The 14033-nt window shown below is 39.2% G+C and overlaps 2 protein-coding genes across 3 annotated transcripts in view; both read right to left on the bottom strand.

Annotated features, from left to right (window-relative positions):
- Positions 1 to 14033, bottom strand: part of rabgap1 (RAB GTPase activating protein 1) — a 77393-nt gene that overhangs the window by 25079 nt on the left and 38281 nt on the right. For both annotated transcript variants that reach the window (XM_086300404.1, XM_086300405.1), the window contains one exon: positions 1093 to 1206. In XM_086300404.1, the coding sequence (XP_086156530.1) occupies positions 1093 to 1206 (114 nt within the window). The remainder of the gene's footprint in view (positions 1 to 1092; positions 1207 to 14033) is intronic.
- LOC147325747 (putative G protein-coupled receptor 21) lies at positions 7485 to 13501 on the bottom strand. Its single transcript, XM_086300411.1, has one exon. It carries the CDS (start codon positions 12549 to 12551, stop codon positions 11349 to 11351), a length of 1203 nt encoding a protein of 400 aa, XP_086156537.1. The 5' UTR covers positions 12552 to 13501; the 3' UTR covers positions 7485 to 11348.

Genomic DNA, 14033 nt, shown 5'->3' with positions numbered 1-14033 from the left:
TCACTTCTGTCTCATACTGAGGTGAGTTGTCGGTAAGTGTTGCTGTTTTGGTCACTGTTAGCCGGCGTTATTGAAACTGTCTTTGAAGCGGATCTGACATTCTGACACTCACGATGTGAGACTGTAATAAACAGGGACGGTCGCATGTCTAATCTGCTGACAATATCAGGAAAAAAACAAGCATGTTTATGCACATTTTCATGTGTTCAGAGCATGAGGCTTGAGGTGAGGAGGAAGAGGATGAGGTGGAAATGAGGGAGCAGAGAGAGAAGAAATGGATGAGGCAGACATAATAAGAATGGGATAATTAAAATATCCATGTATAAATAAAGTTTAAAATACCTATTTGTGATCTTTAAATTAAAAGTAATTTATGAGGCGTACTACATATGCCGCCGGCCTCTAGCTTGAAACATAAAAAATAATTAGGCGGAACAGCGACGCCCATCTCAGCTCAGATGGTGGCGCAACATGGCAAACATGGCAGCCCCTGCTCCTATGTAGTTTAAATGGATTAATTCCCAATTTATGACAATGCACTGATTATTGGAAGATATAATTATACACTAATCAATGTCTATTTATGAGTACGATGTTCTTTTTTCTATTGAATAAACTAAAAAAAATGACTCATTGTAATCTTTAAATGCAAACATATCAGATTATCCTGGAGTGCCTCTTGAAAACCTTTAAACTGCTCACTAATAGTAAAGCTTAACATTTATAATAAGTGGGATCGTCATTTTAATCATCTCTGCTTAAGCCACTGGCCCAATATCCTTGAAGAGCACTGCGAAGTATTACTACTATTGTTCTTGACCCAGTTTATCACTCCCTGTTATTTCTTCATTATGTGTATTTTAAGCTGTAAATTTACACGCAGCAGAAGTTAATGTGGGGGAGAGTGGGGAAAAGAGTGCTGCTGACTTGTTTCTGCAGTTCTGCTACCAAATGGTTTACACCTCATTTGGCATACAGCTGTTGCAGTAGCTTTGTGCACTGTGTGAATCCATTTTAATGACTGCCTGGATAATGCCCTCTGCTGACTTCAGAGGAAAAATTAACCTCCTCCTTGTGTGTTAAGTGTCTCACCTTGCAGATCTTATAGAGGGAGTCTTGTCCATCTCCTCCAGTGTCTTTGAAGTAGTCGTGAGCTGGAAATGTCCGGTTAATGTCCCTGGTGATGGCGCTGTCCTGAGGGGACTCCTAAAAGTGAAAAGAGAAGAGAGAGAGAGAGGTTAAAGTGGATTGAAAGGAGGTGAAGAGGCAGAGGCAGGGTGAAATTCAGTAACTAAAACATTCAAAGCCATTTTTATTATTCGGTCTCTGCAAAAAGAGAAAAATCAATCCGCAGAGACCCAGCAGTGGTCAATGCTGTAGAGTATTTGCTGGCCTCACACATTGCTGAGATTTACAGTATGGGGCAGGAATAAAAAGTGGTAGGACAGAGTGTTCCCTTCCACCGTACAGATTGTCCACAGCTCAGTGCCTTTTTATTTGTCTGTATCTGCCCACCCCACTTTGACTCTAATAATGACCACTTCTTCTTATACGTAATATAAGCATTAGTTTCTGATGGTATAGTACGTATGCAAACAACAGGCACATAACACAAAACAGATATTGTTATTTACTTGGTAAAACATGTTCAGTGAAACAAATAATATACTAACAGCTTTGCTTTTACCAAAAGTGGAAACTAAATGGTAATTTAATTTGTGTAATGTTGTATGTAAGATTCAATTCTTGGTTTGGTGACCTACTTGATGTCAACTAGATGGTCATTTGGGAAGAAAATAAACTGAGACTGAAATACTTTACAGCAACTATAAACTGAATTTAACAACTGCATCAGGTTTAAGACATATTGTCTTTAGAGAGGGATAGATGGATGGCTTAAGCAGTTATTATCCAGACTGCTGTGTGCTCTTAAGGTTTTGCTATTGCACGCTTTTTTTTTTCTGTAAAATTGAAAGTACATGCCATCAAGGTTAATTATTTGCGCTACTGTAACACAATACAGTTCTATTTGGTCCCAACATCAATATTTTAGACAAATTCACATTTCTTTTCAAACTAATGACCCAATTTTGCTACTTGCACTTTATTATTATTATTATTATTATTATTATTATAGTAGTAATAACTTTCATAGCAAGTTTATATAACCGGTAAGATATTTCACTAGATGAAAATGCAAGGGAGAACAAGAAGATTCAAAAAATCATCTTCTTGGGAGTACACAAATGTTCCAAATCCATCTAGCAGCCCTGGTATATTTCAGTGTAGACCAACTAACTGACTTGGGCCATGCAGCAGGACAATGCAATGGCATGGCCGACTCAAAGTGCAGACCTCAACCCGACTGAAATACTGTGGACCTTTAGAGAGCTCAACATAAACAAATGCCCGCAAACCTCAATGAAGTAAAGCAATGTTGTAAAAAAGAGTGGGCCAAAGCTTCTCCACAACAATGTAAAAGCCTGATAAAGTCATAAAGAAAACTATTACTTCAAGTTATTGCTGTTAAAGGTGGTCCTACAAGCGACTAAATCCTTAAATGTGCTTAGTTTTTCACAGAACCGCATGGCTGTATGTGTGGAGATTGCACACAGTACATATACAAGCCTGGGGAAACGTATTTCTTTGGCATATCACTCCACAGAGTGGATATACTACACACACATAGATCAGTGAATAATATAATCTAAACTAGCCGTGCTTTGCAAAGATTAATCACCACTTAATTCATTATTCATCACAAGTGAATTTCAGAGACACGGCCTCTAAATAAAAAATCTTACTCTGTAACTCCCCATTTGTATACAACAAATCAAACCCACTTTTAAACATAGCTTTATGTAGCATTTGTGGGTAAAATAAGTATAAATTTGGGACTATGTATTGGGTGATGTTCACTGAACTTTGTAATCTGGTGCCGGGATCATTCTCTCAAGCAAAATGAGGGCGTTGGCGCGACAACAGAGGGAAACACTTTCAGTCATCGGTGTAAACCTATAATGTCTCAGCCAAAAATGTTAAATTAATTAATTAATTGTAAGACTCATTTCATACATGTAGGAAAATGTTTCCATTACATGCTGGAAATTCATAAATTACACCTAGAGTTATTTGCTTGTATGTTTTTTTAACCATTGCTGAAGAGCACTTTAGCATAACTAAACCTTTATTAATCCCTACAGGGGATCAAATTCTGTCCGAGAAAACAATCCTGCAAACCCATCCTCAAAGTAGATGTAAACTTAAAAGAGAACCCTTCATTTAAATCGTCAGTGTTTTCAAACCACTCGTGCTCCCTTTGTAGCTAATTATACCTTTTTGGTCACTCTGTTACTGTACCCATCAAGTCCCTCCTTTTTCCGAGGTTTCTGTTCCAACTTCCACAAAGGAAGAGAGTGTAACAAAAATAATGCAAGTATGAGAAGAAATGCAGGAAGAAAGGGATATTTAAACAAAGCAAGCTAATGGGGATAAGAGACCAACAACAGTGGTCCACTCCACGACTAACACCACACCCTAAAAAACACTGAGTGTGTATACATGTATGGTATTGTGTGAATTGTAGACCTTGGGAATATGGGATGAAGACTTTATGTTCTGTTCTGCCTTCAAACGACTGTTTTAGAGTAAATAATTGACTTTAAGGTTGAGGTTAAATGAGGTTATGTTGTGATAAAGGTTGGTGTAAGGCTCAGGCAGTTAGCTGTGACAGTTAAGAACAAGGGGAAGGTGTTAAGTCAGTGAGTGAAAGTGATTTAACTAGATGAAATTCAGAGTAATTTTGGTGACTATAGAGTTGGTTTTTTGGTTGTCACAGAGCTGGAGCTCTGAATTACACTGTAGCTCTCGTTCAATCGGACATACACAATAACAAATCTAATTATCTGAGATTAGTCATGTTCACTTTTAAACACGGTCACCTTGCTAGCAGCAAGTTGGATCCCCATTTTACTTTTCCACGGCATAGCTTCAACCAGCTGCTAGAAATATTCCTCACAACTTTTGGTCCACATTGACATGACAGCATCACACAGTTGCTACAGATTTGTCAGCTGCACATCCAAAAGTCCTCTATTGGGTTGAAATCGGGTGGCCTGGTACAGAACAGTGAACTCTTTGGCACCAGTTTGGGATGATTTGAGCTTGTGACATGATGCACTATCCTGAGGGAGAAGGCTATAAAAAGCTGGGCACACTGTGGTCATAAAGGGATAGACAAGGTCAGCAACACCACTAAGGGTCCCAAATTATGTCAAGAAAGTCTTCTTTGGTTCAGGCACCTGAACCATGGATCCATGCTTTCATGTTGTTTATGGCAAATTCTTGATGTCACAGCACAAATCAAAACTCATTAAAAAAGGCGATCCTGTGTGAAATTAAGCTACAGTTTTCTGTTCTTAGCTGACAGGAGTCCCACCTGGTGTGGTCATCTGCTGCTTTAGTCCTCTGCTTCAAGTTTCGATGTGCTGTGCCCTCAGAGACGCTCTTCTGGGATCAATAAAGCATTTCCCCCCCAGACAGCTGCTGCTCACTGGATATTTTCTCTTTTTCTGACCATTCACTGTAAACCCTTGAGAGGGTTGGGTTGTGTGGGAAAATCCAAGCGGATCAACAAGACTCAGACCAGCCTGTCTGGCACCAACAACCATGCCACATTCAAAGTCGCTTAAATCACTTCTGTTCCCCATTCCAGAGCTCGGGTTGAACTTCAGCAGGTCATTTTGACCATATTTGCAAACCTGAATGCACTGAATTGCTGCCATGTGACTTGCCAATTTGATATTTGTATTAACAAGGACAAGAAGAACAAGAATACCTAATAAAGTATATCTTCTAAACTTGGCAGGACCTCACCATAAAGTGCATCAGTAAAATCCAAAGTGATTGAGACATTTAGCCTCAAAGGTACTAAAAACTTGTGTCCCAGAAATCTATTTATTCAAAGAGAAAACCATTGCATCCAATGTGGCACATCCCACAGAGCTATAGTCTCTCTGTGAAAGATAACCATCCATGTTTATACAAGCACCACTTAGCCATACTTATCGTAAGTGTTTAGAGCATGCACAAAGACTTCTGACATAATGGCCAATTAGCTTCCTCCCTATCTGTCAGCTCAGTTAAAGAAAAGTTCAGAATTAGAGTAGCACGAGAGAGGAAGAAAATGCATTTAGTATCTCAACATAATGTACGGAAGCATGAGAGGAAGTGAGAAAAAGAAACACAGAGAAGCAGAAAGAGAGAAAACATGAAAGATAAAATACATCTGGAGCTAACTGGAAAATTATCAATGGAATTAGAGTACGAACAGAAAACAAACAAAAACAAGACCAAAAAAAAGATCTCAGAAAAAATTATATTGATTCATGTCAGAGCCTGACTAATATGGAACCAATATCACTACCAATTACCAATATTTGATGATTTAAAAAAAAACACTTTCTGCTCTTCTGATTCATCAGCTGATATTTTTCTATAATTTGATATATTTAGTTTTACGTTTACTTGTTCACGTGTTACCTGACTCTCCTTCATTCTGCTGCTTTTTGTATAATATGGACAGACTCGTAAATAGCCAATGTCAAACGGTAGTACAAGCTACCAGTTAGTCAGTCTCTACTTGAGACCACTATGCCCGTTAAAGAGGGTCTATTTTGCTCATTTACTGCTCTATATTGATATTCTATGACTCTACTAAATGAGCTCTCCACAATTCCCAACTTAAAAGAATTCCTATTTATCTTACAGTGGGCAATTGCACAGCTCCCCTCCTTGGTGCATACTCTGTCTAAAAAAAAAACACATTTTAGCTTCTTTTCCTCTCACTTTAAGCCAACTTGTTTTTCCTGATTGGAGCTGTGTGCCTGTGATGCCCTTATCAATGACAGCCATTTTACACTTTTGTAAAAGCATCGCAGAATATAAGAAAAATCATATTACTTCCCCTTTGAAGCAGCCATTTTCTCTAAAGTGGACTCGGCAGATATGTTGTTCTAAGATTCTCGGAGGACTTGCCACAATTATTTATTCATTTGCATTTAGGTTGTCTCAGATCGGCCTTTTCTGTAGTTCTCTCTATTCTCGAGCACACCAGCCTGTTTCTGTTTAAAAATCTGTACAAACATTACAGATGCATCAGAACACTTTTGGCTATCAGTAACAAGTACTGCTGAGACCCACAACACCCATAAACTGAGTGAAAGTCCAGGAACAAAACATTTTCTGACAGAACACCAATAAAATGTCTTCACTGGGGGTAAGCCAAAAATGGCTGCGCTACAGTGCAAATGTGTGTGTGTGTGTGTGTGTGTGTGTGTGTGTGTGTGTGTGTGTGTGCGCATGAATCTAAAGCTTGGAGTTAAGCACTAGACTAGAGCTTCCGTGAGAAGGCTGAATAGCTAGCTCTCTATTGTTTACGTCCCCGATTTTCTCTGACTCAACACAATAGCTGACATGTCACTCTGTTATTCTTTCTCTGCTCCTAAAGGACCCTACCAAGACACCAAGAGAACATGGGGTGATATTTATCAAGCTTGCCATAAACCTTTCACCCTGAACAAAATAATACAAAGTGCTGCATTTAGATTACTTAACTTGATTTAAATGTAAATGGACGAATAAATGGTGAATGTTTTACTGTCCTGTTTTTAAAAAAAAAAACGTAAAAAAAAACAACGTAAATATAACTGAGATGAATTCAGTGATTCCTTCTCTTTTCTTTAAAATGACTGGTAAATAACACTTGCTTAGGCTTCCCATAGTGCAGTTTCCTCACCTTAGCATCAGCCATAATTAAATCTTAATAGTCTGTCTCATGCCCTACTTTCTGTGCCATTTGTGCACTGGTTTCACTGCCTCAGCAAAAGGAGAGCAGACAAAATATGAATCTCATCAGAATAGAAATGACAAGTAATGTCAACTGCCACATATTTTACATCAGTTTCAGCAGCATTCAAATTCAGCTGAATAGCTGCAGGCAGAAATATGCTGCTTTTCGAGAGATCTGACATTTTGACTAGTGAAAACTTGGGAAATCAACAACAAAATTCAAAATTTAACCTCAGTTCTCCTTGTTTTAGTTCAGATTCAGTTGAATAGACTGAAATAACATCACATTTATTTGCCTAGTACAGATACACAATGCACAAAAATGCTACAAAAACAAGGCAACAAAGCATTGAGTAAATCAGAAGAATCTCACGTCCACCAGCAGCAAAAAAAACATTTAAATTATCCCCACATTCATGATTCACAAAAGCTAACATCTCACGCAAACCTCATCAGAAATTCAACACCGTTGGCAAATAAAATATTTTGCATTTTAGCATTATTTTAAAAATGGAGTGGCTCTATTTTCTCAATCTGAAACTTACATAGTTCCGACTGTTCATTACATGTATTATTCAGTGTTCAATGTGGGCAAGAGTAAAAATCTTGACTTTGGAAGCTTTCCAGAATACACCTCACTTACAGTGCTCAGGTTCCTCTTGTGTATTTAAAATAATCAGTTCCTTAAAACAGCTGCATCATAAGTCAGCCTTTAATGACACTGCCTGTTTTGACTAAAGCAGGACGATAAAATGATCTTGATAATTTTCCGGGGAAAGAAAACCCTCCATAACAATGATGATAACAGACGAGTAATTTACAAGAAAAACAAAACAAAACACAGTTTTGAATGTGGGTCAGCCCTAATTTGCTGATTACACTATCAGACTACAAGAGGGCAATGTAGATGACACGTGCAGGGCCAAGTCAAGGGTAAAAAATAATTTTTAAACTAAAAATACAAAGCCAGTCTCAAGGCGACACAAAGACTTCTAAGATTGGTAAATTGCGGTTAAGAGAGGCCCTAAAACAAATCAACAATATGTCTTCACCACCATTTTAACAGGTAGTTGTACTCCTCACTAACTATAGAAAGACCAACGTACTAACGCTATCTTTGCCTTTTCAGTCATAGTACCTGTGACGGGAATTGGACAAATCACTTTATCATTAACCTTTTCCATGACAAACGATTCGTTTATCCAAGTGAAAAAAATCCAATAAATGACACTTTTATCCATTAAAGTATGTGACTTCATTAGGACAAAAGACAAAGACGCTGTATGCTCATAAAGACATTTAAATTTATTCAAATGCGCTTTGATTACAGCCAAAGAAAAGGATATAAGCTTCTGGATGTTCAGAGTCATTTTAGTTTTCTTTCTTTGCATCTACTGAATACATTTTCATGACCTTTCTGAGTTTACTAATCAGTCTGTTGCAGGTGAACTATGTGCTCATTTACTATTGTGCCCACCAACAATTCTTTTCCTCTCTCTCACAGAAGAATGCTGCATTTAAGCTACAAATGACTTCCTAAACCAGCTGTAGCGGCCACATTTCCTCTTGTTCTTTAAAATCTTACCCAGCGTGCCATAGTTGTTCCTCATAGTCACCAGTGTCATGTCCTTGAGAACATGGAAGTGATTATTTTCCCACAAGACAGACTGAATGTGTACGCAAGATCAATGATGTGTCACCATTATACGCTACAATTTACAAAACTGTACCTTTAAGTTTTATAGTTTTAAATTAGTCAACTTTAAAAGCCATCAGTCTTTACAAATTGTGTTTACAGCAGAAAATTTAAACAGAAATATCTAAAAACAAACTTCAGTCTTTTTAATCAGTAAGCATGCTGCTAATCCTACCTAGATTGCGCAACATTTATCACTTTACAAGAACAAAAGGAAAAAAGTGAGTAGAAAAGAAATTTGTATAGTTTAACAATCAAACATTCAGTACGGCAATATTGTACACTTGTTTAGAGACTGAAACAAAAATAGGAAAGATTACAATATTTGGCATTGCTACGCAGATTACAGTATTTAAAGACAACATGTGAATCTATCTACCACCACAATACTTCATACTCACATACACTCACAACGCACAGAGGGGAAACACTTGAGGGAAGTGCAGCTAATAAAGAAATGAGCAAAGGGGAAAGCTTCAGTAGCACCCTTGCTGGAAAATCTTAAACAGTCCAAATTCAACCAATGGTCGCATCCTGACATATCTGTAAACTCTCATACACAACAAGCACACATGAATGAATAAATGCAAAAGAAAAAAATAAATAAAATAAAAAATTGTTTAAATTGTTCTCAGTCATGTTTTCACTCCTGGTTAATTTTGATTGTACAGAACAGATAAACAATGACAAAAGTGAACTTGTGAAATATAAGTATAATTTGCAAATATATTTCACAACTCGTGTGGTTCAGGTTACTCCGCAGTGAATGTGGACCTGACATTTTCATTTCTGTACGTGCGTACAATTGACAGTTTGTGCCTTCCAAAAACAGCCAAGTGTTAATAAACAGAGCCCTCTCTAGCTGTTAGAGGAAATCATTTCCCAACAGTTTAAAATCGTGTTTCTATCAAGGCAACGATATATCTCAGTAGTCTGAGAAACAGTCATATTCATGCACACAAGGCATCGCCGACCCACCGCAAACTTTGAGTAAAATCCGCTAGCATTGATCTTTTATACACTAGAGAAAAGTGGAAAAATATCCACGAATACCTACTGAACTCTCTTTGGTAGTTTAAATAAAATGTATAAAGCTCGAATTTCTCTAGCTAACCAAACGCATAAAAGAAGACTCCATAGCTCATCGCAAAAGTAATTCCTCGCAAATTTAGAGCTTAGGACGGTATGCACACAACCAGTCCCTCTTCTTGTTGCCGCACAGAGGTAAGCCTGCTGGCAGAGTGAATGGGCTATTTGTCTGTTCTGATTGCATGTGATCCCTGTTTGTTTGCGTACACGTGTACTAGATCCCAAATGCAGGCACAGTAATGCAGTCACAACACAGCAAACATCTAAGATTGTACTAAACAAAACAAAAAAAAGGAATCATTTGAGATTGTTACAAATATCTGACTCAGGATGTCATAGGATTGTTTCTCCTACCAATCCAAAAGATAAGGGGTAAGGCTCACAGTTGAATGGTTATTCATATGAATGCTAATGTAAATGCTCTTGGGCAGTAACTGTGGGTGAGGCTCGGAGCACTGAAAATTTTTGACTGGTCAAGTACTTCTGGCATTTCAGTCAGACGGTCTCGCAATCATAAAAATCTTTAAAGAACAATAGTCATTAGGAACAGCCCAAAGAAAATGTTCAGTTCCTTAAAAAAAGTTATAAGTTTAGGCTTTTGTGGTTGAAAATATAGTTGTGGTTTTTTTTCTTTGCTTCTTTGTTTTTCCTCTAACCAACAAGAAAAATCTCTTAAAAAATAAATAAAATTAGCCCAAAGATGTACCAATAATCAATATAAAATAAGTGCAATAATACATCCTTCCTCGGCCTTTCAGTGCCCCAGAAACACAAAATCACATTTGCTACATAATCATAACAAAGGTGCAATGACATATTACTTGAAAGAGATATTCACTAATCATTACATCTGCATTTTTCAGGTTAACAGTCATATGCCAAAGCTGGTTACCATACTATATTACAAAGAAAATGGATGTAGTGTGCAAACTCACAAATCATTTAAAGACATTTGTGAGCAACATCAATAAATAGGTTAATCTAAAATTCAAAGTCGGTAAATCTAGGTGGGTCTACACCTACCTACTCCTTCAGCGACAAGAGACAACAAATATTTAAAGAAAAAAAGTTGCATCATTTTTAATATTTAACACTGATTTATGGTATGAGGACTGAAAACTATAATTAACGAGCTGGTTGTTATCAGTTAGCTTCAGTACATCGATCCTTAATCACAGAAGTCACTTGTTCTGTTTGCATTCATCTATCCTGCGCTTCATTCAGGATTACTTATGTGACGATGATCTGGCAAATGAAGTGAAATCACTTTATTTCAGAAACGGCACATTTAGTTTTTCAACACAGTTTCGGTAAGGGTTTTTGTTATAACAATTTAAGGATTCACTTAAAAAAGGAACACTGGTAGATAAACCTTTTGTTCATCCTCAAGTTACTTTACGTCTACGGCTCTCATATACTTTTTTTTTCCTTATTTCAACCCCCCTCCACCTATCATGCCTGTCCTTGACCATTTTAAAACATCATGAAGAGCCACTTTTTTTTTTTCTCATAGATTTACTCTCGACTTATTCTACTTGCCAGCTGTGGCTTGTGCAGAGAGGATGCTTGTCTAACTTCCAAATGCAACAGAAACGGCATAGGCTATTCAACACCTTGTTCCATCTCTTTACAGCACATTTTAGCAGCATTTTAACAGCCATCACTTCAGCCGTTTCTTACGTGTCCAAATGCCAATTTGGCAAAAGTGTTTACCCTACACGTGACATGTTGTACCAGTTCTCATCTCCCCGTGACCATATCCCCACCCCTTTTCAGCAGAACCAAAAAAAGCCTTTTTGGTGTTCCTAACCCCATAGTTGCTGCCGCTGCGCTGCAAACAGAAAGAGCAGAGACGTTTGAGGCCCTTCCTGAAGGCAGAGTTGGAGAGGCTGTAAATGAGGCAGTTACAGAAGCTGTTACTAATAGCCAGCCATGTGGTAAGGAATGATGCTGCAGGGTGGTGGTAGATCCCTCCACTCTCCAACAGAAAGTAGAGGATATAGGGCAACCAAAGGATATAAAACACACTAGTAATGCGAAACAACACCATAGCATAACGTCTGTCTGGGTATGCTGATGTGGACTGCTGATACTGGGGTTGGGACAAGTGGGGTAACTGTCCTTGCTCTACTGTACTGTTGTCCTTGACCACAGAGCCAACTGCGATTCTTGGGCCCTGCAGTTGCTGAGGTCCATAACGTGCATGGCGCTCGCTGATCTCTCGGGTGTGCTGTCGGCAGATCTTGAAGATGTTTGCGTAAGTGAAACAGACAGTTAGAGCAGCTGGAGCGTAGAGCAGCGTAACAATGAAGGTTGTGAAAGCCCGACTTGTCCTCCATTCCACTGCGCACCACTCCACAACATCGCCATGATAACCAGGTTTCCCCCATCCAAGAAAAGATGGGAGAAACACCAGAGCAGAGTAAAGCCATATCAACACAATACAGCAGCGCACTCGACAAGGTGTCACTAGGGATGCATAAGTCAGAGGCCGTGTGATGGCGATGTAGCGGTCTACACTCACGCATGCTAAAGACACCATTGAAACTGACTTTAAAACAGATACCATGTACCCGAACACCTGACAGGTGAGTTTGGGATCGAAGCTCTGAAGATGATGGAGTAGGGACAGGGAGGGGAAAAGGCAGCTGACTCCCACCAGCAGATCGGCATATGCCATAGTCTGGATGAAAGCACTGGTGGTGTGCTGGCTGAGCAGAGGGGCACAGTGAAACACAAAAATCACCACTAGGTTACCAGAAATAATGAGAACAGTCAGGAGAAGTATGATCGAAACTTCAAGGAGGCAGGTCGTGAAAATCTGGGAATAGCCTATCTCAAGTAAGCAAAAGGGAGCAGATGAGTTTGAGAAGTCAGCAGAGCTCTGGTTCAGTGGATCCAGCGAGGAATTCATCATCTTGGGCAGAAATATCTGTCCGAAGGGCTCTTCAAGGATACAGTAAATCCTAGAAGCCACTACTTTGCTCGGTCGCTGGGTAGAGCTCAGAGAAGCTGTATGGTTTCAGTCCAAATGCAGTGCTCCATAATGAGACTGCTGGCGTTTATCATTTCAAATGAATGAAAGACTGAAAGACCATAAAAAGGTGAGAAAGTCCCCAGGAATTGTCTTCAGAGCAGGCTGTTAAGGTTTCCAAATGATGCAATACGGGTCCTTTTCTTTTTCCTGTTTCGGCACTGCAAAATTCCCAGTTGAAGGCACAAAGAAGAGCAAAGAGACAAAAATTTGACTTTTAAGGAATTCCAGTCCGACTTGCTTGAAATGCCTCCCTTCCCTATATAGTCTGAGATGTCATCAACATCTGCTGCAGCTGCAGAAATCCCAGACTGAATCTCTCTCTTTTCTGTCTACAGTCCACAGAGTCACAGACACAGCTTCCAGTGAGGAGACATTATTGTTTAATGTGCTGCATACATAATTTACATGAAAGATTAAGCATCATTTTTATTCAGTCCATTAACTTGCTTGTCTTTCCTCTTCCCCCCGTTTCTTATCCTCCAGCTCTGATTTCTTGCTGCCGTTTCCGCCTCTCTGCTTGCTCTTGCCTCAGTTTCTGTCTAGTCCTTCGCAGAAAGATCACAGCAGAATGCCTTGAGCTGTGAGGATGAAGAAGGTGTGCGAGGTGACCGGTATTCAAAATGCACGCACGCCCACCTCAGCTGGGAAGGGCATCACCTTTGTCTGTAGTGGAAATCAGGCAGGCAGGCAGGCAGGCAGGCAGGCTGGTTGGGAGAACCCCCAGTGTTCATTTATTCTCCTTTGCTGTCTCTTTCTCACACTACTCGCTCTCTCTGCCTCTCTCTACAGAAACAGTGGCACTGAGGCACCACCCCCTTCCCAGTGGTTCCAACCAATGATCAACTGCAAAGACACGAGGCTGCCCTCCTTCCGCCACCCTCCCACTCCTCCCCGTTCTTTTTTTTTTTCCTTGGTGCCAGTGTTTCTCATAATCACCCCAAGACTTAAACATGATGTTTCACACTGCTAAAATTAGAAACATTCATTGTAACACAGAACTTGTGAATTTGACTTTTAAAATCTCTCATCCCCCCACAAACACAGGCAATCAGGCAGCAAGAATCTGCCCAGTCTCTTTCTAGACCCCAGTACACAGCATTTGTAAGTAAAGCGCTGCTGAAAACAATAACCACATGTTTTAGTACAGCTTACAGGAAATATTTCTATTATTAATCTTGGAGCAATCCACACAGGGAAAAAACAAATAAAGAACCAACAGCCCCACCATAGCTTTAGATTTCAATAGGCCAATAGATGCACAACCCTGTACACAAGTTAAACCAGGTGTTAAATATATGGGTTTAAAATCTGCATGTAACACTACTCAACAGGGGACAACTCAAATTCAGAAAAGAAGGCCAA

This window comes from Aulonocara sp. 'chitande type north' Nkhata Bay, linkage group LG7, assembly GCF_057382095.1.
Source record: "Aulonocara sp. 'chitande type north' Nkhata Bay isolate Kocher_YH1m ecotype deep benthic linkage group LG7, A_spYH_male_GT1.1, whole genome shotgun sequence".
Taxonomy (NCBI): domain Eukaryota; kingdom Metazoa; phylum Chordata; class Actinopteri; order Cichliformes; family Cichlidae; genus Aulonocara; species Aulonocara sp. 'chitande type north' Nkhata Bay.
Note: the sequence above shows the minus strand (reverse complement) of the source record. Positions and strands in the feature narration are given on the sequence as shown.